The sequence below is a fragment of the Stegodyphus dumicola genome, chromosome 6, assembly GCF_044657685.1.
Source record: "Stegodyphus dumicola isolate Sdum_Otavi_A_Nest chromosome 6, ASM4465768v1".
Lineage (NCBI taxonomy): Eukaryota > Metazoa > Arthropoda > Arachnida > Araneae > Eresidae > Stegodyphus > Stegodyphus dumicola.
Window position 1 is genome coordinate 94,287,757 of NC_140773.1, and position 26,323 is coordinate 94,314,079.

Sequence of the window (26,323 nt, forward strand, 5' to 3'; positions counted from 1 at the left end):
GATCGTGGAACAACCAACCTGTGCAGTTTTTGCCAACGGGTACGTTGCTTAGCATATTCACAATATAAAATGCCATTACGCATAAAAAATTTCAAAAAACGAGGACTAGGAGTCAAATTTTTTTTTATATCTGAAATAATCTGCTTACAATGCATATCTGAACCCTGCTCTTCTTTGAACGTCTGTAATAAGTCTGGACTGACAGAATTTTGAACAAGGTGCGTTACATTTACTGCTCTAGACAAGAAATCAGCTGTTACGTTCAATTTCCCTGGTTTATGTATTATTGTATAGTCAAATTGGGACAAGCTCATAATCCACCTAGCTATCCGAGAAGTGGGATCCTTCAATTTTAGCACGTGGGACAGCGACGCCTGATCTGAATAAATTGTGAACCTTTTCCCTAAAAGGTACTGGCGAAAAAAGGCAGTAGCCCAAACTACTGCTAAAACTTCCCTTTCAACTGTACTGTATCTGGTCTCCGGATCTTTTAACTTCCGGCTTGCGTAACAAATTGGATGCAAGAACCCAGTATCATCCTCCTGACAAAGAACAGCTCCTAAGGCTAAATTGGAAGCGTCCGTACAAAGCGAAAACGGTTTGGAAAAATTGGGTAGAGTTAAAATAGGTTCCTTTAAAAGTTCATTTTTAAGAGTGTCAAAGGAATTTTGAGCTTCATTGGTCCATTTAAATACAACTTTGTCTTTTGTTAGCTGTGTAAGAGGAAGAGCCTTCTGTGCGAAATTAGGTATAAATCTTCTATAAAACCCTACAAGCCCGAGAAACCTTCTAACTTCTTTTCTATTCCGAGGAGGAACAAATGCTTGTACAACTTTTAAATTTCTGTCATCTGGTTGTAAGATACCTTTTGATACCTTAAATCCTAGATAAGTTATTTGGCTTTTGAGAAAATGACACTTGGACGGTTTCAACTTAAGATTATGATTTCTGAGTCTGTCAAAAACTATTTTAAGCTTTTCAAGGTGTTCGTCAAAAGTACTCGAAGCTATCACAATGTCATCTATGTATATGCCTATTTTTAACGGGGACAGATTGGCTAAGACAACAGACATGAGCCTTTGAAAGGAACTGGGTGCATTGCGCATTCCGAAAGGTGTCCGAAGCCATTCGTAATGCCCGGAAGGGGTCGAAAAACCACTTTTAAATGTGTCATCCGGGTGGATCTTCATTTGGAAAAATCCCGAAGTTAAGTCCAACGTTGAAAACAAATTCGCATCTCCCAATTGTTCCACAAGCTCGAGCATATTAAGAAGAGGAAATGAATCTTCAACAGTTTTTTCATTAAGTTTTCGAAAATCCGTCACTAATCTATACGTATTATCAGCTTTCTTTACAAAAAGAACCGGCGCACTATATGGACTATCGCTTTCTTGAATAATATTGGAATCCAATAATTCTGTTATTTGCCTATCTAATTCCTCGCGAAGATGAAAAGGCACTTTGTATGGCTTTTGTCGAACCGGAATACTATCCTTAAGGTTAATATTGTGTAGAATTGTATCGCAGCCCGTTAGCTGAGTTACAGAAGAAGCGAAAATGTCATTGTAATGGCTTAAAAGCTTAGTCAGGTGCTGCTGCTGATCCGGTGACAAGTGAGAAAGGTCAAATTCTCCCCCCCACGACTCAAAATCCTCTCCTTTCTCCATGGTCGTCGTGTTATTCACGCAAGCAGTTTCTATTGAAGACACAGTAACAGGAAGAATAGATGCTAACTTAGTTCTTTTGTTAATATGAATAGTCTGTGGAGTAAAATTTGCTATCTTAACGTTAAAAGTCTTAGAATCATTATTTAAATTAACTGATCTTGCCACAGAGAATTTACTATGAGAGTTTTTATCAATCGGCTCTAATAGGACTGTGTCATGCGAATCATTAAACGTAGGAGCAATTACCTTTACTATATTCTCAGAAAACGGCAAAAGTTTATGTTTAAGAACTGCATAGCAATTATCCAAGGAATCTATCGGTCTCGGAAAGAGACAATTTGAACTGTCACACCAACGTAAAGCAAAATTTTGCCCAAGTAATTGTTTAGTGCTAAACTCCAGCATGAGTGCATTATCAAGTAAAAACTGTGTTCCTAAAATGGCACCATAGTGCAAAGAAAAATCCTTGTCCTTAATGAGAAAATCAACAGGAAAAATCCTGCCTTGCAATACTACGGGAAGTGAAACTTTTCGTGTGATTAGAACATTCTGATTAGAAATTCCTTTTAAATAAAGTTTACAAGGAGAAAATGAAACTTTATCCCCTAACCCTGCAATAATTTTTTCCTCTATAATATTAACCGTTGCCCCCGAATCTATCAAAAATTTAATTTCTGTCTGTAATATAGAACCCTCTACTATTGGTAATGAATACTCTCCTGTAGTGACTACAAAGACGGATGTCACCTCCAAAAGGGCCTTCGAGGAAGAAATGGAAGCGTGTTTCTCCCCACCCTTTTCTAGTTTAAATTAAATGTCTGAGCTTGGTGATTCAATTTGCTACCAGTTGCACCTCGATCCTGAGATGCTACCGTCAAATGTTCGGGTGCCATATGAGAATTAAGTGTATTCGCCGTTCCTGCCTCTCTTTGTCGAAATCTGTGATCTGATCTACCCTGCTCGTTATTAGACCTGCCATTTACATAACAATTTCTGCTTATGTGTCCTACCCGGTTACAACGGAAACATCTAGGCTGTAAGGATCTCGACCGAGGATTATGCACCATCAAAGATTGCATTTGGCTCTGCAAAGTATTCATCATCTGTGTCAACTGGGTTAAGTTCTGTTGTTGCAATCGAATAGCCTCTACAAGCTCTACATTATCACCCGAAACACAAAGAGTGTCCTTGGAATTTACCGTACCCGTAGTATGGACCGCCTTAACTTCCGCTGACTGAAAATCTGCCTCAGCATGGTTTTTTATCCACATCTCTTCCTCCAAAACTGCGTGGTTTTTCGCTGCTACAAATGATTTATGATTATGGGGCAAAAGCAGACGTCTAAGGTGTAAATGCAATCCTTCTAGAAAAACAGATAATAGCAATTCCTGTCTCTGAGTCTCTGCTGCCGGATCGCCCATCCTTTCTACTGGCACTGTTTTATAAGATAAAGCCTCGATACGCGCAGCGAATTGTCTGACTGACTCCCGCGGCTTTTGAAATGCCTGTATAAGGGAGCGAATATGGGAATGTAGACTTTGAACTGTTGTAAACCTGTCCTTCAAGGCACCTACCAGGTAGGAAAAATCAGGTTCGCTCCTCAAACGCGGATTATTCCTAACAAATTCCGCGGCTTCCCCCCCCCCAAGTTTAACCCGAATTACCGTAACTTTATCTGACTCCGTCCATCCTACATGTGATGCTATCAGTTCGAGTCTATCTAAAAAATCAGCTAGGCTAATGCTATTTTCTCCTCCCGTAAAAATAGGAACTGACTCCAGTGGGTCCAAGCCAAAAACTGAAGTACCCTTTACGCCCGGGGCTGTCTCTTCCAACATCTCTACTGATGGGTCAGGCTGTCTAGTAGAACGGCGCGTTTTCTTCGACATATCGCCCTCTAATAGTTTTGAATCATTCAAAAAGTTTCCAAATTGTCAAGCTAATTTAATCAGCTGCCAGTTACGCGCAAAACTTAAAAGAACCTCCACTCATTGACAACTCCGGTACTTTTACAGAAAACATAAGTATCGATCATTACATCTAAAACATACTGAGTATTTCGAAAGCCTCAAAATTTGAAATTCACAAGCCTTCTTAAAACCTAATACTTTTGTACTAGTAAACAACCTAACAGGCACAGTATGAAATCATTGAATCACACGTACTAAAACACTATCTTTTTGGTTAATATTATACCAAAACAGTTTAACAAATCTTAAATTCAAGTCTTAAATTAAATTAGAGAATTAATATCCTGCAGTAACCAGTAAGCAAACATAATTCAAAGCAAAACCTTAATTAGTCCTCACACATAAAATTTAACACTTTCATAAAACAGTAAGTTATACAAAGTAAATAAATTCAAAAAATAAGTTACTGATTCGATCCTTCACTAAGCAGAGGTCACGGCACCAATGTTATGAAGAAATGTTTCGACACCAAGGTTAAATAGTTTTACTTCTAGGTACCATGTTATATCTGAAATTCCTATATTGTTAAATGTTAAATATGAAACTACTTGCCGTTAAAGGTAGTAATCGTATAGTGAAACGTGAACAGCATTTTTGCGTTGTGAAAAAAATGCATTCCGGGACCACGCCGTGAGAGGATCGAAAACATAAAACATATACAAGATATAAAGGAAAAGTTCATATTAAATATATAAAGAAAACATACTGTAAGAGGTTCCAGATTAAATATCAGTTTATTCAATTACAACACAATAAGAAAAATCTTAACCTCATCTGAGAGTCTGTTCATTTAAATTCATAAAAAAACTTAAGGTTTGTCTGGTGATTTAAAAGAAAGGAAAGGGAAACAATTTAAGGCCTGAGAGTTAAATTTTAGATTTGACGTTGTTTTTTTTTCTGCTAAGGACGTTTTTGAAAAGCTTGCCTAAAGTTCAAACACACCAAAAAAAAAAATAAAACTTATCTTGAAGGGACATCTTGAAGCGGAGGACTCTTATCTTATCCCGCGTTGATGTCGGCCGGGCTCATCTTGACACTGGTTCTAAAAATGTAGACTCCACTTCACTACTGTAGAACAGAAACAGGAGCACTGCTGCCCAGGACGGCTATCCGCTTAGTCCTGAAAGTCCTATGTCAACACGCAGGTAACTCGTTCAAATTTCGCCGGTCAGAAACGTTGTTGCTAGGAAATTACTGCTCGCCTGTTCTTACTCATCCCAAGAGCAAGCTTCACGGGTAACGTCCCAAGTAAGTTCCACCCACCAGTCAGTAAGGGAGAGAATCCAACTCCAATTTTCTTCAAGCCAGTTTTCAAAAGCAACGTCCACAAGTCCAGCAAACCCGAAAGTCAGCGAGTCCAAGTGTAAGTGAGTCCAGAGAAAGTGTGAATCCAACTCGAATTTCCTTCGTCTCCTTCACAAAACGGGCTCCCACTATGGCTTCACTTATCGCCCCCTTAATTATGGCAAAATCTTCGTTTTCAACTCCAGAATGCGGAAATAAGGGTGATCGCGCATGCGCGCCCTTCTTCACTTAGCCAACAACCGGACCCTCAATCGCCAAAAACCTGAATGACTTACATTGAAAGACAAGTAGCAACCTTTGACCTTTCCGTCACGTACTTTCCTCTCTTAAGGTCAACTAACAATGAAAATTCTTTCTCGAACATTCTAAAGCGCGCGAAATCATGACTTGGCGAAAATTGCCTTCCTTTCCCTGCTTCTTTCACAATGAATAAAAGTTTGTACAAGATTTGCAAATAAAGGAAAATAAATAATACTCTTTTAAACTAAATAATATTTCCAGAAGCATCTGTTTTTCCCCAAAATTAGAGCCTTAAATTAAATAATTCAGAATCAAAATAAAATTTAAATTTCCATAAATCATAAAATCATTCACCTAATTTTTATAACGCTATCCGGTAATTTCTCTACATAACACTAGGGTCGAAGAGAAACACCAGACTACCGGCTATTTTCCATCCCGAACGCTCTTCGGTCGTGACCTTCGTCTGCCTTGTGATCTCTTGTTTGGTCGCCCTCCGGATGTTCCTTCAACGCCTGAGGAAGATATTCAAGATCTTCAGGCCCGGTTTGAAGTGATGCACAACTTTGCACGAGAGCGAGTCAACTTGGCGGCGGAGAAGATGAAGACCCGATACGACACAATAGCTACTGAAAATCAGTTCCACGAAGGAGACAAGGTGTGGTTGTGGAATCCGACTCGACGGAAAGGACTCTGTCCGAAAATGCAGTCATCTTGGGATGGTCCGTACACATTTCTAAACAGGCTGAAAGACGTTGTGGTTCGGATCCGTAAGTCATCGAACTCTAAACTTAAAGTTGTTCATTACGACAGGTTAGCTCATTACTATGGCCATAGTACGTAGTGTAAATAGTTGTAAATAGTGTAAGACCATGGTCCTTTTTGTTTCTAAATGTGTATTTGATTTGTATTTAGTATCTGATACCACTTGATTTGTTTTAGTTATTGTATTTATTTTTCATGTTGTTTGTCATTGTAATGTAATGTTTATTATTGCATTTATGCCTTAGTTGTAAGTTTGGCTTCCTGTCCAGAGATTGTACTGCCCGGGACGTGCAGTCCTTGGGGAGGGGAGCAGTGTTACGGATTTGGTATTTAATTAGTTAATGTTAGTATAATTATAAATAAAAGTGTTTTATTCCCCGTTCAGTGCAGCGCGTGACGAATATTAAAAGAAAGCTACGCCGCAAAATCTAAAATACAAGAGCACGTGCATTTAACATTTAATAAATAAATATCTTTTTTTTATTTTAAAAAATTGCTAGAACAATCGCGCGTGATTTACAAAGCTTATGAAAAGGGGAGAAACTTCTCAAATTAGTTAGTTGTTAGTTGTTTTTTTAAGAGTTTGTTTAGAAAACTGCTCTTGTTGACTGTAGCGAATTCGCGGATTAGCTTTCTCTAGCTGTTTTGAATTAAGTTATGTTGAACGTTTGAGTAGTTAAAAGTTAACTACTGTGAGATATTGTAATACTCTACGAATATCTGAGGAAATTTAAGCATTTCGTTTTATTTGTTGTGATAATAAAAAATTTTGTTCATTTTTCATCGGACTTGTGCATTCAAATCATAACGAACCCGTACGCACGCAACAATATCTTATGTATTGCTAGTTATTAAGGAAGTCTGACAGTTATGATCATAATGTATTATAATCAAAATAATATTTGGATAAATGATACATGTACTAGTTAATACCTAATGACTGATAAAATCGAGCATCCACCTCCACGAAATCTTATCATAAGAACCTAAGCTTTAAACATTTTATTACTATAGACTGCAATTTACTGCCCATGGGAAAGCTATCAGGTTTCTAACGACAATTGTCACGAAACGTCCAGGCATTACCAAGCATCTCAAAAAAACAATATGTATAAAATATGGATTTAGCGGTTACCTTTTAATTCAAGAACTCTATGCATAATATGGCTTGTAGCCAGCAATATGGCATAGACTGACAAACATAATGTATCTGTGAGATTTGAGGTGATCTATCGTGAAAAGGGATCATGTATTCTATGATAAATTTGCAAATTTCAAGTGGCAAAGACAATATATGCTGTAATTAAAACTGAAATAGTTGCTTCTTTGCCAACTTAAATGCCAATAGTGAAATACGAGTATCATGTTACATGCATTTCGGAATTTCATGTACTATATATGCTGTCGGATTTTTGTCACTTATGTTTTATTTACCGTCTATCTCAAGCCGCAACACTTTACTGTATCTTTTGTCAGTATTATTTTTTATTTTCAGGGGAATGCTGCAAAGGATCTTGGTTGGTCCCAAAGGGAAAAACATTCTGTACAACGTGCTTACCAATATATGTCGAAACTGTGTCCCGTACGGTTTACTGGATACTTCAGGGTCCACTCCGTCTCTAATAATATTTGAAACACATCATACGGATAAAACCCCATTTAAATAATCGTGCAACATACTTCGTATTCCACAACATTACTTGTTAGTGATTCGAACATGTTTCTGCCTCGCATCATACTAACTCAATAGTCCTTGTTATACGATAGCACCTGCCAGGAATATACTTTATAACAGAAAGACATTCTAACTCACATGTGTTTTATGTTGGCCAGTCCATTTCAGTATTATCGGGGCTCGTCAATTTATACGCTCTCTTATGGGCTTGTAAAGGACCGCGGAATGTTGCTTTATATAACTTTTATGCTTTGTTTACTTCAATTACTTATTTAATCAAAATCATCCAATAAGGATCTCAACAGCCTCTATATTTAGTAACTCTAATAATGCAATGCATCTCTTTTCAAACGTGCCGTTTGAAAACTTAATGTATAGCTACAAGGTAAACTAGCTGAACTGAAATTTTTTAACTTTTAATAATCTTTAATATCAAAATATAAATTAAAATATTAGAAGTGTACAACTGTTTAAAAAAAGGATTTAGATAAATTTCAAAGTAAACTAAACAGAGTATATGTGAAATTAGGTACAAATCAAATGAAATTAAATATACTGATTTCCAAACAACATGTGCTTCCAATGTTCAGTTGTAGCTCATTGTGCAATAATTAATGAAACGGAAATTTATATCTTATCCTTTCAACGAATGAACTAAGCATATACATTTTTATATGCAAAACAGATTTATGTAGAAAGATGGTATCACGGAATACTACAAACAGCCATTCTCGATTCGATTTTTACAAAAATTAAAAGATTTATGTTAAAGCACTTCAAAATGTTTTCATAAAAACTATTTTTACCAATGAGAGGCATATATATCCAAGCACTTCCTATTATAGGCAGACTAGGTAGGCAAGGAATTTCCTCAAATGGCTTAGCTGCAGCAAGCTGAGGATTATCATACTGGTTGACACCCGTAGTGATAGTGGCCATCCACCTAACAGCAGATAAAGGTTTTGGGAATGAACGGTTTACATGCAGTCCACTTTGGAATATTTTCTCAAAATGAGAATAACGAAACATTTTGCTGCCTGAAATAGAAACACAAATTTTATTTCTCTAAAAGACACTTAATTTTATCGCTCAATAAAGTAAAAATTTTTCTAATAACGTTTATTATTCACAACTATCAGAAATATGTTTGCTTGAGTGGAAAGAGACCATTAATTATATACTTCGTATTAAGAAACAGGAAAACTCTGGTCACTAAGTTTACTAAGTTTCGAACACTAAGTTTCGTCACTTTAAGTTTCGAACTAGTGGTCTTCCTTTACTAGCAAGTCTAGCTGACCACTAACACCGCGAGATCATGATACAGAGGAATGCGATTTATTTGGAGCAAAAATATACATTGTATACATTTTAAAGTCATTTGTTAATTAACTCAATTATATTATTATTTTGCTATTAATTTCTCTTCTACTTTTCTCAGCTCCGACTATGATGCAAATTAGTTAATTTTTTGAAGCGCAGAATTTTAGATGGAGAATTAGTCATCTATCGCAGATCAGTCACCTTTTTATATCTCCTTGCTACTGAACTTCTTAAACTGCTTTAGCCTGGCCACCCATAATTACTTAATGAAAATATTTAGGCTTGAGCCAAAACTTACTTAAGAGCATGTTATTTTGTATTCCAGTGTGAATGATCTATTCTGAATTTCTTGCAAGGTGCGAAGATTGTGCTGTGTTGCACTAAGCTTTGTGTATCCATCAGGCTGATGTGTTAATAAAAAGGTTTATTTTAAACCTTCATTTGAGTTTACGTTTACTGTAGTATAGAAGTAAGACATGACAATAAGTTGACTGTCTGTTTTTATGGTTCTGTGAGTTCATAGTTAAAGTATTGAGAAACTATACAAACTATTAAAGAGCTTTATTTTAAATCCTGCTAACCTTCTCTTTCTAACTTAATTCTGGCCAGAAATATCGAAATTCAAATAATAGTATTATTCGTGCTTTTACGTTAAAGAGCTGAGACGTGCACGACAAAAGTAAATTTACAAAATTATATATATATATATATATATATATATATATATATAACGAAACTTTTACGAGACATTAGGAAGATTTTATAAATATTTTAAGGCAGAGCAAGCATTTTATTTGCTCGCAAATAATTTTGCAGTACCAGTTTGTAAACATGTATATATTTTAACATTGTAAACATGTATATATACCATTGTAAACATGTATATATACCATTGTAAACATGTATATATAACCACATTTTTTAAATACATACTCAAGAATGAATTTTCCAAAAGTTAATAATCCTTTCTCCACACTATACCAAAATACAGAAACCAAATTACTTAATGTAGAAACTCTAATATTCATTTACTAGCCGCTATGCGGCCAGCCTTCGTCTGGCTTTTAAACGTACCGGAAAAATGCCTAAAATAAAAACCTGGAACCGATGGCCGCGTAAGTTCTTCCAACTTTTTTCTCTTTGTTAAGATTCCAACCCTCCCTTGCATACGGCCTGATGTATCTCCAGAAAAAAAAAAATCTTGAATTTTTAGCAAACTGATTGCATGAGCTGTGCATTAAACTTTGTTAAAGCATAATTTATATTCCCCTTCTTAACCACCACCATAACTACATAAAAATTATATAAAAATTCTACAATAAAATTAAATTTTTTAAACAGCTTCTTACTCGATAGTTCGAATGTTTCTTTTTCTGAAATATTGAAATGTTATGATACTTCAGGAATCTTCTGAGAAAATGTGTCAGCAGTCATATCGCAGCCATTTAATTTGATGATACTAAGCAGTATCTCTTATTACAAATATTAATTAATAATAACCAACTAACATTTAACTTAATAAATAAATTAACCAACTTCCGTTTGCAAAATCTTAAGAACTCAAATGGTATAAAGGAGGTTAAGAACTTTGTTTCCTAAAAAAAAATCACTAAAAACTTTTCAACATCTTAAAAACAGTGAAATGAGCAATAAATAACATAAAAGTATACAAAAAACAAAAAATTCTGAAAAGCAAAGTATAATTAATGATATTTTATCTTATATTTTCAAGAGAAAAAAATTGCAATGAAATAAGCCATATCCCTTAATACAAATATTAATTATTCTAATAAAAAAATTAACAACTTTCCGTTGAAGAAAACAAATCATGTAAAACTTTTCAATATCTTACAAACAGTGAAATAAGCAAAAAATAACATGAAAGCAACTCAAAAAAAAACATAAAATTCCGCGCAGAAATTTACTGTGCAGAACAAACAACGGTGCTACTTTGGTAGACGGTTGCACGGATTTTTGGCGATTTACGTTGACGCAATTGTTGGAGCGATTTCTACAAACGTCAGCCATCTTGAAAAACGCTGTTTTTACGCATAGTAAAGTATTCGAAACTTAAAAAAAAAAAAAAATATTGTTAAAAATAACGGATTAATTTTTTTGTTGAAAATGTCGTTTTTTAAGATGGCAGGCAAGTGTAAATAAATACATTTACTATGAGTATAAAATACTAAAGTAAGGTTATTATTACTTTCATATAGCAAAGAAGAGAATAAAAACACCGCTATAAAAACATTGTGCCAACGTTTAATTAGATTAAAATATTACTGAAATTGAATATCGAAATAAAAAACATCATCCAACATTTAAAAGAATTAGAGTATTATTAAATTTAAATAATTTAAAATACGTTATATAGAATAGAATATATATATATATATTATATAGAATAAATACATTTACTACGAGTATAAAATACTAAAGTAAGGTTATTATTACTTTCATATAGCATAGAATAAAAATACCACTATAAAAACATTGCGCCAACGTTTAATTGGATTAAAATATTACGTAAATTGAATATCGAATTAAAAACCATCATACCAACGTTTAAAAGAATTAAAATATTACTTAAATTAAATACTTTAAAATAAGTAAATAAGAACGCTTCGTACACTAGAGCTAAAATGACAGCAATTAGTTTATTGTCGGTAAAAAAGGAGGAATGTCTAATAATTTTCTTACCGTTACAGCAGTTATTTCTTCCAACATGACCACAATATCATATACGGCCGTCTCAGAATCGGCTCTTCTAACGGTCTTCATCTGTGATCTACATTTTCGCACTTCATTGAAGAAACAATTAGCGACGTTTCCTCCAAAAATTTAAAATGAATTTCCTCTGACGCTTGTAAGAATTTATAAATAAATCTTTGATTAGGAAAGCCAGGCTGGCGAAAATAAGGTCTCAAAGGACAATTTTTTGATTCCGAAACCAAAAATTCTTGGTACTTATCAAAAACAACATTCATCTTTGAAGGAGACATTTTTGAAGGAATTCGAAGATATAAATTAAATTTTAAAATGGCGCGGTAATGCACAAATTTTCAGCAACCTATCAGGGAGCTGATTACAGCTCATTAATGCACAAATATTCTATAACCAATCAGAGAGCTGATTACATCACGCCTAGAATTAAAATTATTTAAATAATCATACATAATAAAATCATTTTAAGAAAGAAATGCAAAATTAAATTGTATTTTAATATTTAACAGCCATAAATAATGTTTAAAACATTAGATTAAATTTATAGATATTAAAACCAATTACTTTTATAGTAAGGTGACGTCACTGATTACATCATCCACAGCATAAAATTTCATAAAATATGATAAAGAATAAAATTTTTATTTCAAATAAATTGCAAAATTAAATTGATTTTTAATATTTAGAAGCCATAAATACTATTTAAAACACGGAATTTATGCATAATAACACGCATTATTTTTTAAATAAAATGTCAACAAAGTATCGGTTACCATAAATAACTTATCCAGCAATGGGTTTACCATAAGTCCTATTACTCGCCAAAAGAAAAATTGCCAAAAACTCGCCAAAATCCGTGCAACCGTCTACCAAAGTAGCACCAAAACAACTTTATAAAAAAATCAATAAAAATATTATATATATATAGTATATAAATGAAATATGCCAATCTCTTAAAAACAGTGACATAAGAAATACGATGAAAAATTGTTGCCAAACCCATATTTCTAAAAGAATGAAACTATTCAAAATGATGCGATTTCATCAAAAATCTATTAACAACAATATGAAAGGAAAATTGTTGCCAAAATCACATTTTTAAAGATGTGAGGTGTGAGAAGTGTACTCGGAAGCTTCATTTAAAAAAATTTTTTTAAATACAAAATATTATCATTTTTCCAAAATTCTTTTTGTAAAAGCAGTCGCAAGGATGAAAGTTCAACGTGTCCAAAAATCAAAGAAAAATAAACTGTACATTTTAAAAAATAAACGTTTTTTAAAAAAATCCCGTTGTAAAGGTGTTAAGCTCCTTTTGTTAAATAAATTCGTATTTAATCGATTTATTGAAACACGAAATTTATTTTAAGTTCGTAAAATAGCTAAGAGCCTACGTTTCATGACGATGTGAAAATGGAGTGTGCAGAGTAAAATCTCGCTTTCCTATAGCCCATTATGTCTCAAAATGACGCGATTTCGTCACAAAACAAAAAATTTAAAAATTTCTAATTCAAATTTCGAAAAAATCGCTTCGAGGTGCACTGGCTCTTGTCTAGATGCACCTATGTACCAAATTTCGTAGCCGTTGGTCTATTAGCTTACGCGCAGCGCGAACGAAAGACACACATACACACAGACAGACTCTTTCTTTTATTATATGTAGAGATTATAGATTTCTATTATAGATTATAGATTTCCTCTTCAATCGAAAAAAAAAATGAGAAAAGACTAAAATTTAAAAAAATATATTTTCCAAAATAGGGTGTTAAGAATAATCACAAACGCACATTTCGTAGTAAGCACGGACATTCTGCACCGAGATCTTAAGATCCCGAGAATGCATACACTACTTGATCTGAATGACAGATTTTTTACCAAGGCTATAAATTGCCGGACTGTCAACTATTCAAAAATTTTAGGTTATGAGATTCTTGACAACGGCAAATTACTTCGACCTTTTCGCCGCCCATTCACTGGCAAATGAAAACGTTGTCACATAAATTAAGGTCTGCTGGATAATTTATACATACGTATCTTTATATAATATACATAGTTTTTCCTTCTATCATTTATTTGTAATCATTTGTTAGACGTTCTTTGCCAGAGCTTCAGTTTCTCCTGAACGGCGACAGGTATAGCCATGCTAATCCTCACCTCATGGTGTAACATCGACACCCCCTTCTTATCCCGGACTCAAGTCACCGTCCCATGAACACAATACCCTTCACGTAGATTACAATCTCAATTGCCGTTCTCACGGCATTGTTTCAGCAGAGCTGGTAACGTCGCAGTAATTCATTACTACTGGTATTGGTATTGGTTCAAGAAGAGCCGTAGCGGACTTTAGTCCCGATGTTTTTATGCTGCGCGTTTCAAATTAACTCTCTAGTTCGATGTTTGACACCTTTCAGTTTTTTTGACACCATTTCTCGGCTCGGTTTTGCTGCGTGCAGTCAGTTTAGGGTTAGTTTAAGCTAAGGGGCCAGTCGTTAGTTATCTCAAAACATTGCCCATTATAATGGGCATTTACATACTTATTTTCTGTTAATTTAAGTTAGCCACTAGTGTTGGTAATTTGTGAGCACTAATAACACATAAATACAAAACAAAAAATTTAAAAGCACCGCATATGATAGAAAACTGTAACGTGAAATGATAAAAATGGCAATAATAGTTTACAAGGAGAGTTCAGGAAAACAACTAACTCAGAGCATAAATTTAAGTCTTATGAATTTAACGCAAAATATGATACATACATATCACAACATGTTTTCATGCTAGCAATGACATTGCTAACCAGAGTTTGATAAATTAAGTTTATAAGGTATTTCTCCCTCCTTCTTAGCATGTCTTCGTTGTGTAATGGTCAGCACACTCAGCGCGTATTCGAGAAGTCCGAGGTTCGAGTCCCGGCGAGGGCATTGCTCATTTATTACGCTTCCAGCTTAAATATCTTAACGCCTCTATAAGTTTTACTCTTCTAGCAATACGATACTCAGGGCATTTACATCTTTAGAAGGAGGAAGTCTCCATACGACTGCTTTGAAGTTTCCTATCCGGTTAAGACCAGGAGATTTTGCTAGCTACATTATTCGTTCAATGTCTTCACTTTCATGAAATTTGTCAATGAGGTTTGCTCTATGTAGACGAACATCATCGCCCATAATAAAAGGCTGATAAATTTGCACTTCTGAAAAGTCCTATAAAAGATTCTAAGACCAAACCCCGATAACTCTAGCCTGTTATACATCCGCTCTCAAACTCATTGTTTCAGTGTACGTCGATTGATCATTATTTCTCTTCATACCAGCAAACCAATATTACCGAAACAATGACGTTTTATAATTTTTGAGGGAAAATTTCGTGTTCTGATTCTTTCCGAATGTAAATGCATTTAGAATCAGATGTTAAACTAAACGTCGACTCATCGGTAAAGAGAGTATGGCACCATTGTAGTTCATTCCAGTTAGCTTTCTGAACATAAAGGCCTTTTTCGTTATTCTGCGTATATAGTTTGCCGTGATGCAACAATCTATTGACGACTGCAAGCTCTGAACTCAACTGCCCAGCAGTAGACTTGCTACTAAAGACAGGTTATTGTTCGATCTTTGAGAAGTACCTATTATTCGTTTGCAACCTTGCCCAGGCCTGCATAAAACAGTTCCAAGGTTCTGAAATTGTTTCCATAGCTTAAAGATTCTCTGTTGTGAAGTATTCACACATTTCATTGATGTCATAATTTCTCTACTAAACGGCTTCTAAACGGCCGATGATTCACCACTTCACGGATTCTTCCGAATGATACTCCGGAACAATAACAAACTGTTTTGAGTCCTTACACACTTAAAACAAACTGTACTGCTGAAATTCACTCAGATACTCACTTTGTGAAAAGCGTATGATTCATCGTCAGATGACGTAACGTCTGGTTTTCACATCAGAAACAGTTAGATCACTTTAGATTGCATAATGCTAATTACACTTGTCTTTCACATATTTTTTGCAAAAAGAGATTACATCGATCGGCTATTTCATGGAATATCATTATTTTAGATATTTAAAGATAAATCTGTACATAAGTGTATTTTCGAACATTTATAGATTTTTTCTGAGTCAGCTTTCGCATTTTTTAACCGTGTTTCGCTCATGTTATTCGGGAGACTTGAGCCAAAACTTAGTAAGACATTATGCTGTGAGTTGCATAATTAAATTAGCTTGACTTTTATGTTCTGTTAACCTCATAAAAGGCAGTGGCTCGTTCTGTAATTACACGAGCCTTGTACGCTGTTAAGTTGAAGTTTTAATATAAAGATTTATTCTAAACCTTCTTAGGTGTTCTTTCCTTTAAGACCTAAAATGGAGAGGTAAGTTCTCTGATTATCTACAAAAGCCAGTATTAACATTTAAAGTAAATTACCTCCCGCATTCTTTTTAGATAAGTCTCTTTTAAGCCGCTAATTACTGTTATTGTAATACGTTCTTCTCATTCCCATGTTAACAGACATGAGCCTAGATATTTTGTTTTTCTCGATACATAAAAAGGATCTGCTCTGTTAATAAAAGATTCAACAGCCTGAGAAAAGCCAGCAACCTATCCTCATCTGAATTCCGATATAAGGCAGAGTTGTTTATATTCGTAAACGGGGCAACTGAGTACACCTTTTATTTTTATTATAATACGAGCGAAATTCCTCTAGCCTGTATTTATTAATGTACCATAGCCTAACATAAATTAATATGAGCTATAGATGTCGCCCAAAAATACAGATGTTTTTCTCTCTTAAATCAGTAAAGTACTTGTTTGTTTAAAAATGGATAACTATAAAATTAAACAATATAATTTAATGCAATAAAAAGCATTTTATAGCAGGCTTGTTAATAGTTCTGTTCTTGCCCCATTGCACATGAAACGAAGTTTTTGAAAGTACATATTTTTAACTATAAGGTTACGTTCTTGCCCAGTTTTCCGTTGGGTGTGCAGAGTAATTGGCATTTTGTACAATATCCTATTAAAATGAAAATTTTCAAGAAAAATTAGAATTCCACGTGAATATTAATTTATCAGTAATAACTGCGCAAAGCGTTTGATACCGACAGCGTTAAATACTTATATACCAGACAGAAGATACACAGGTTTAAATTCCAACTTTACAAAAATTATTCTATACTTAAACCCACTTCACGTTATTAATATTTATGTCTTACAATTCTCAGTGTTTGTAGACAGGCTCTGCTGAGGCTGGTTATTGGTTAAATCCGAAATCATTCAAGATTCCTAATCAAATTTGCGTGTTCTGAACTGAAATTTTAAATATTCGGCAAGAGTTTCAATTTCATCGTCTACTTCTTTTGTGTAATCAGCATATTAAATAAATGAAACATATATAGCATATACATAGCATATGAAGTAACTAAAAATCAGTATGTTCGTAGGAAAATTAAACAATAAAAGTTTCATAGATAAATGGGACAATTAATTTTTACTATCTTTTTTCTATATTTTTCAGATGTCAATTTAACAATTTTACATTGAGTTCGTTTATGTGTATATGAGGTAATACTGAAAAATGAAAAATGCTCTGAATAAAGTTAAAGGGAGAGTAAAATACTAAAATACCACAAAAAGAGTTAAGCATAGCGAAATATAAATTTAGATACTCGATTAGAAAAAAAAAAAAAAAAAGAAAAAAAAAAAAAGACTATAGTCTTTTTTTTTTTTTTTTTTTTTTTTTCAAATCGAGTACTATTTTTCTATAAATTAATACGAAGTATTTTTTGCTCGGTTTTCATACTGTGAGGAGACCTTTGGGGGACACGATTTTTTATAGCACATTATTGTCACCATTTATCAGCATGCCTAGTTTATTCAAATGTTTTATATCTCGAAAGATGCGCCGCGTATCAGAGTGACAATGCATCAGTATGTATGGTTTTGTTTTAATTAACCAGTTATCTTATACTTTTGGTTTTTCTATACTTCTACTTTTATCGACTTCCAACAGGATACAAATTAGTTTAAAATATAAATAATTGTCAAGTTTAAAAGTTTATCAAAAAGGTTTGGCAGTTTATGTTTGCTGTAATTTTACTTTAATTTTCTGCTAACTTGCGATTTTTCTTTGAGAGTAATAAGTCAGAGGAGAGCCATACTTTACTGGAATTGCGAATTATATTCGATTTAACCTGAATTTTCGTTAAGACTTTGTTATTCTACCTGCAAGCTAACGGCCATTTTGTTTGAGTTAATTTCAGTTTGCTTAACCGTCAAGTTAATATGCTCAATAAATATTTTTCTTTGGCTTTTATTTCTAGCTACAAGTGAGACAGGACAAAACGCCTTCCGATAGTCTTTTACGGTTACTTTGGCGAGTTGGAACTTTTACAGTACCATAATTGTGCACACCGCAAAACTGGTGAAGCTTTATTTAATGAGCATAAAAATCAGCTTCATCATCTTTCATGTCCTGCTTAACTCCCTGATCGCCCAATTATTCATGTGTTTGGAATACGCTGTTGAGGGCAGAACTGAAAACATCTGATGTGGGTGTCGCCTAACCTCCCTCTAATTCCATATTTTAAACAGCAACACGCTTTCACTTCAGGTTGATCGCTTGTAAATAAAATTTTATTTGTTTGCAAACTTTATGGGTCAGTATTAATTATAAACACTCAAGTTTTATTTTATTCTTTTCTCCCATACAATGGAAAATTATAACTATACTTGCTTATGTACACATCCGTTCTCATGCTTTGATTTGGAAATATCGCATCAGTTGTAGTATGTCGTCTAGTCACATAGAATTTTGGATTCACAAATTAGTGACTTAACAACCACATAATTTTTCAAAGCATCAAATTTTAGAATTCCCAATAGAATGTTAAACGTTGCCATATATTTCTCAGTCTTTTCTCAATTCATGATATCAATGTTCAGTTTTCTTAATAATTTCTTAAAAATGTATATAGGTTGGAGGGAGGTAAAAACATTTTGCGAAACAGTTGCTATTGTATCGTTCACTTGTATTGGTTATTTCCGAAAAGAATTCCTATAGTACATAAAAGTTACGACTACTGTCACTTTCACTATGTATTATGCAAAGATTATTTTCCCTATAGAGATCCTTTAAAAGTAATTTAGCTCTGAAGCATCTTTTTTTAAAGCTTACTTGTTTACACATACTTTCAATCTCCACTGACCACCATGGAACAACATACAATACAAATCAAATTTCTCCAGAGCTAGTGAGAATTGTTTACAGTACAGATTATTTAACGCCGTATATAAATAGTAGTTATTTAGAGTCAAATTCATCCTTTCAAATACAGCCTTCATCACATCAATGACTGAAATTAACTTTGGGTTTAGATAACAAACAGAATGTTTATTCTTTTAATGTTGAAAAGATTGCTTTTCAAGAAGCATGAAAAAGTATTTCATATATATGGCTTGGAAACTTTCAAAAGGAACCGGATTTCCCGAAAACACTAGTTCTAAATGCTGTAATAACAGTAATGACTCACTACGTGGCAAAAGAAATTAATCTGCAAGCTTCATTGTCTTTTATTCTGAAATAATGAAAAACCTGCATGTTTTTACCTCACATTGTGACACGATGACGCCATCTAGAAGTACAAATTTTTTAATACACGTAGTCCTGCATTAAAAGATGTGCACCTCGATGCTCGAAATTTGGATTTTAAATCTGTTTCTCTTATTTTATATTTCATGCAAACTTAATGAATTTTTTATTAAAAAATTCCGCAATTTAAGCGGAATACGTTGATGCTGATAGAAGAAAAATACTTTTATCTTAGCGTATTAGTTGTATTGTTATTCCGCAAAACGTAAGATATTTATTTTTTATCTCTCAATTTCATCAACAAACTCAATGATTTTAATGTGTTATCAATGTGCGAAATAAAATAGCTTTATCTTCCACGTGCCAGTGTATTGATATGCGAAAGAGTAAGTTACTTATCTTTCAAATTTAATCTGCTTTTTAGTAACAGATTAAGCCATTTAAAAGCAATATACGCAACCCTTGGTAATATATTTTTTCCCTTTTTTAATAATATACCTGGTTGATTTAAGTGAAAATCTATTTGATTCCTGATATGTCTAATTCATAAATTTTATGAAACTTTGATTTTTTTAATTTATAAAATACTTTTTTAATGCAGTATGGTACACAATTTATGAAGAACCCTTTTGAAAATTTTAATTTCCTTTCACAATTTCGTAAAACCAAATTTGTTCAAATGTTATACTATAATCTGAAGACTTTATATTCAGTGTCTTGCCTAGTTGATTCCGTGGTAATAATTTGTACGAGAAGCAAAATTCCCAAGTGCACTGAGGGAGGGGTTTCAAAAATGGACCAATGATCTTCTATTTCTGTAGTCTCTAAGACGCTGGATCTTTGAAACTGCATATGAGCATATGTTGTTGTTTAGGTCTCATTTTGTTTTTGTTTCGAAGTTATAATGTATAGCGTATAAAAGCTGCTATCATTTGAGCAGAAAATTTCGTAGTGCTTTCAATTTAACAGCTTGCATCTATATCTTTTCTTGAGACTAATCAAAACGCTTTGGTCTATTGGCTGGCATAACGCTGTGACATTGGGTGGTAAAAGGTTAAAAAAACTCTTCAATGTCTGGTTGCGAAAACGCGTTGTCCTAAATCAGAATTGCCTTCCTTGGCAAGTTTTGGATTTGAAAAACCGCTAAACCGATGGAACTAATACTTCATGGAACCATATTTTTAATACTGCACAACTCATCCAGGAACTTTGGGTTTAGATAACAAACAGAATGTTTATCCATTTCAATGTGCTTAGACACACGTGGTTTCTTTAATTTTCCTGTGACACTAAATTTTAATTTGTGGTCACATGTTGCATTACTGCAAGGATTGTTACCCTTTCCTTGCTCCTTTAAAAAACCAGGGGCTGACTGTTCTTCCTTGAAAGGAAGACTTTTTGTTGGCAGTAGTTTATAATTTAAGCCTGTTTCACCACAATTATGCAACTGCTCTACAGTCAAGCTTTCAACTTTGATAAATTTCTGAAAGTTTACCTTAAACTGAGACATACTCTTCCTGCCCCCAAATAGTTTTTCCCCACAAATACTAAGATGTCGCACTCCATATTGTTTCTCCCAGCGATCAAGCCAGCCAGTGCTTGTGACAAATTTAGGATCGTTGCCATTTTTTAATACTTCGTGAAATTTCAAAGCCTTCTCTTGCAAGATTGGCCCACTAATTGGCGTGCCCTTCTCTTTTGCTTGGCGAAACCATTTGTAAAGCGCCTCATTAAACTCACTTGTCTTCATATTTTTCCTTTCTTTCAATGTTTCTGCACACATTCTCTTAACACGCCACTATTCAATTCCCGTCCGCTGCTTCTTTCAGTATTCAATCCTACTTTTGCCAATCCTTAGCCACTGCACTAACACTTTCTCCAATATCCAGTCTCTATAATGCTCCCAACTTTTGCTCCGTAGACAAGTTCACTTGTTTTCTTTTAACTGAAGATTACTGTCCAGCACGCACAAACTTTCAAAACAGCTCTGAACATTATAGTACAATCACTCACATCGACTTACGCAACGCGGCTAAAAAATCGACTAACCCTGGCAAAGGCTGCAAGTAGACTTAAAAGCTGAACGCGCACCGGCACCAGTCACGTGTTGGAGGAGTAGGAATGTGACGCGAGACAAAGGACACATGCCAGAGGAGGCACTGCACACGCACGCAGACAGTAACCTTGAATGGGTACGCCCGCGGGGTTTCTTTGACCTGCCAGGCTGTGGTTGAGTTATCCGAACTGCTGGGTCATCGAGTACCGAGTTTTCAGAACCCTACTGTATTATAGAACATCTTTTCCATATAGACTGCAATAAAAAATGCGGATTTCTACTATTTACAAATGATTATGGTTATATTTGATCGAACTTTGCATTCAAAAATTTCACAGGAAGTCCACGATGCTTTAATTATTTTGTACAGAAAATTGCGTAGCAAAGCATTTTCAACCACGTTGCTTAAAACGCGGCAAAGGTTATATATAATATGATATAAATATTACTAGAATCCCATTGGTCCATTATAGATGCTACTCCCTCAGTAGCAATACAGATGTGCACTTACGATATATGCGTACGGAAACTCTTCAGTACTCATCATGCATACATGTCCGTCCTACCTATCCTATACCTTATAATAAGCTCCTTTCTTGATCTTTTTTAATCTTTCGCAAGGTTTATAATAGAATCGAATGGCCATCAAATGTCAATCTGTAGTAAGAAATAAAGTTTACAATTACTCATATGCATACATACGTACTTGTATTTATGCGAAAATTTTTAGTTTAAACTCAAGTAAATTATTTAAAGACTAATTAAGAATATTAAACCTATTTTAAATAAATGTCATTTGAAAATTTTAATAATTAGCTATCAGAATATTTTAATAACAATGTGTAACCAACAAAAACGTCTTGCAGATACCAAACGTTAGTTTCCAGGCAGAAAACAAATATAAATTTGAATTTTTTCCGTGACGATATTATTATTATTGTTTTTGTTTAGGTATGTTTATTGCATATTTATTTAGCAGAATTTAAAAGTCATTTAAAGTATTTTTAAATTTGTTTATAAAAAATTTTCATTAAAAAAATTTGCCCGCCAGCTGTTTTCAAATCTTGCATTCAGCATGCATGCGATTTAAGTTTGAGACACTGCTTTAGCAGATCCTACTGTGTCACGAACAAAGCCGAAGAACCATTGATCCATTGAGAAAAAAAGCTTGAATCAGTTCTGCAGTTCCATTCGAGTTCTTTCTTTGAGCTTTGAGAAAGCACTCTGTTCAAGGTTCATATTCATTCAAAATTGTAAATCCGTACATTAGACAGAAATGGCATGTTAACCAATCTTTATGTATGATTCAGCAGTCTTAATATGTTATAATTACAGTTGATATTGACATCTTTTTTAGAAATGTGAAAATGATTGATGAATCGCACAGAAAATATGAGTTATCAATTATTTTTAACACTTTTTTGTAAAATGGTCCACTTTTTTCGATAGGATACAGCAAACAAACTTTTTGTTCCTTCAAGTTCGTTACAGCGGGCGTGGACTCTAAATGTTACTTCAAAAAATTATTTAAAAAGATGTTTTTAAAACTTCAGACTTTAATTTCAAAAAATTAATAAGAACAGTGCAATTTTTGCACCAACTAAGAAAAAAAAAAAAATCTGAAAGATTTCAGATTTTAAATTACGTCCAAAAGGGCATTTTTTTTTTAACATTTAACATTTTTAATGTTTTTTAACATTTGTGTTACGTGTTATATTTACGTGTTTGTGTGTTACCTTTATTTATTAAATATCATGTTCTTCGCAAAAAATTCAGTTCAAGAGCAATATCGCAAAATAATTTTAAATTGAGCATATTTTTAGAATTTCCGATACACAGTCTCAGGCGCTGGAGATAAAAATTATTTTCTGTATAACGTTTTCACTGCTCGTTTTGAAATGTTTGAGTTTATTAATCAAAAATTAGTTACAGTTTTACAAAATATGAAATCGATAATGAAACAAATTCCAAATTTCAAATTTGGCCTTCCAGATGCCCATATTCCCAGTAGGATTACATCATTCAAAATTTAATGCCTCTAGGTACCGTTGTTTTATCACAGTGTGAGAAACATACATATACTTATGCAGATGTTTCATTAATTTCTTCAAATATAATACCGGGCGGTAATATTTGTTGGCAACAGTTTGAAAAGTAAAACGAATATTCAGAGTAATTCCACGCAAAATCGCAAAACGAAGACAATAGTCCCTCAGGGACAAAGCCCCTTTGAACTAATAATTTATAGGTATATGTTAGCGAGAAAATATATGCAAAGAATTACCATTTTCAAACATTTTTGGTACATTTATGTGTTATATTTACGTGTTTTATTCAAAGATCATGTAAAAACTACATGTAAATTTTATATAAACTAGCGGAAGTACACGATGCCAGTTAAGTTAGATTGAGAGTAAAACTTAAAAATTTTGTAAAACTTAAAAAAATTTTGATTAACAAACTCTACGATTTGAAAGCGAGCAGTAGCAACACTTTTCGAAATAAAACATTTTTATCTTCAAAGCGCGAGACTGTTGCCACTCGGAAAAATGAGTGCGAAAATTAGCGCTTTCAGACTTTTTAATTAGTATTTCGGCTGTACGAAGATGGGCTGTAAGTTGTACGAAGATGGGAATAGTCAAAATGGCTTCCCACGAATTTTTGTAATAGGGAATAATGTATTTGATGTTTCGCAATGCTATTTTTATTTCATTGCAAAACTTAGAATTTTTTTATTAACAGACACTAGGATTTGAAAGCGAGCAGTGGCAACAACTTTCGAAATAAAGCAGATTTTCATCTCCAACTTGCGAGACTGTTGCTACTCTGAAAAATGAGGGTCAAAACTCTCGTCTTTCCGAGTTTTTAATTAATATCTCTGATTTTAGCTACTTTTTAGGGGGATAAAGTGGACGTCGACCTTTTCCAGGACCCAGAAAAGAATTGTAGAAAGTTTGGTGACGTTAGCTATAGTTGTGACAGAGTTATTAGAGAACAACCAAACACACATACTTCCTTCTTTATATCTATAGATATTTGACCGCGTCAGTATTGAGCAAAATATAATTGTAGTTAACCAAATTATGCAGTTTTTACCAAATTTGCAACTATACTTATAAATGAGTAAGTATAGTTGCAATGCAGATGCAGTTTCACTAATTACAACTACATTATAATCGCGATATATAATTACTTTTACAATGCAATCGCAATTACACTATAATCATAATTACAAAGTAATATTATAACTTAATTGCAATTGCATAATTATTGAGAAATCTGATTATAATATTGTTACAGATTTGGTATTTAGTTTGCTATTTTTAGTTAGGATTATAATTAAAATTGTTTTATCTCTCCGTGCAATGCAGCACGAGACTTATTTTAAGAGAAAGCTACGCCGGGAAATTAAAAATACAGGAGCACGCGCATTTAACATTTAATGAATAGATATCTCGCAGTTCTACTCTTTTGCTTTCCAGAAATCTCCAGAAAACAGAAATTACCAGAACATTCTCGTCCACGATTAAAAAGCTTTAAAAAGGCAGGAGAGAAACATCTCACTTCAGTTGTTTACTTAGTTGTTGATGACTGTAGTGAATTTGCGGTGAGACCGGATTAGCTTTCTCTGCGTTTTGGATCCCGTACGCACGCAACAATATAATTGCAATTCTGTTAAACTTGTAACTACGAAGTAATTGTGTAATCTAATTACAATGTAATTTCAATTTTATAACCTAATTACAATTACATTATATACAATTACATATAAACTAATTACAATTACTGATTGCAATTATATAATCTAATAATTACAATATAATTTTGATTGTAACTGTAGTTGCAATGCAACTGTATTTCAGTAAGTAATTACAAATACGTAATTTAGGAAAGGTATAAGGTATTTCTCCCGTCTTTTTGGCATGCTTTCGTGGTGTGGTGGTCTTCTGTTTCGATTCCCGGCGAAGGCGTTGCTCATTTTTCCTCTTGCCTGCTTCCAAAAAATTCTACTGTCTCTAATCATCCTAATGTCAATGATCACTATTTTAGATGGCGAGTTTTTAAATATTACATAGGGATAATCGCATGTAAAAATATTATTAACATGATTCATTTGGAAGCATCCTGCTCAAATTTTCCGTGTACTGCAGCTTGTAATAGCAACATAAATTTTAACTAATTCTTTATTAAATGCTACACATGTTTTCAGTAAATGCATAAATGAAATACAGTTAAAGTCTGCTGTCATATAGAACTCATATAATCTAATTACAATCAAAATTAATTGCATATTAATTAAATTTAACTATTAATTTAATTATTAAAATAATATAATCATTTAATATAATAATTATTAATTATAAAAATTTAATCATCTAATAAATTTATATTATTATATGCAATTATAAACTATATTTATTATTATAAATAATAATAATTTAATATAATAACTAATTAATATAAAAATTTACTTAATTATTAAATTTAATTTAAATTTAATTTAAATGTCAAATTAATTAAGAGTTCAAAAATATTATTTACTTACGAGTGATTGCACCTGTACGATGTACTGAGTTCGAGAGCTTCGAACGTATTGCTTAAGCAAATATATGTGTTTATGATGTTTGCCAACAGATATACGGATTTGAATTATTTGAGAAAGAGAAAGGAAGCAAACTATATGCCTATGAAAAGAGATTCTTTTATGGAGAATTTGTTGAGGGAACTGGTCTTGGTATATTATACAGAAAAACCGCCGAAGTTTCGTTTAGCCTTACCGCTTGAATTACATTTTTCCAGCTTAGCTGATAGAAACATAACTCTGATCCAAAATCATCCTGCTAAATTGTTTTGTGTCCTAAAATTTTCAGTAACTGTATTAATTTCAAAATAGCTTATTAAACACAATACATATTTTCGTTAAATAGTTAAAAAGATATTATTTACTTACGAGTGATTGCACCTGTACGATATATTCAGTTCGAGAGCTTCCTGTACGAGACCTTTAGGTAAAAATAAAACAA

At 33.3% G+C, this 26,323-nt stretch overlaps 1 protein-coding gene across 1 annotated transcript in view; it reads right to left on the reverse strand.

Moving 5' to 3' along the window:
- Nucleotides 1-25,882, reverse strand: part of LOC118203437 (putative cytochrome P450 301a1, mitochondrial) — a 111,860-nt gene extending 85,978 nt beyond the window's left edge. Inside the window, exons 1-2 of the mRNA XM_085818675.1 lie at nucleotides 25,846-25,882; nucleotides 8,429-8,659 (exon numbers count right to left, since the gene is read on the reverse strand). Of these exons, the coding sequence (XP_085674801.1) occupies nucleotides 8,429-8,651 (223 nt within the window). The 5' untranslated portion in view covers nucleotides 8,652-8,659; nucleotides 25,846-25,882. The remainder of the gene's footprint in view (nucleotides 1-8,428; nucleotides 8,660-25,845) is intronic.
- Between the last annotated feature and the right edge of the window lie 441 nt (nucleotides 25,883-26,323).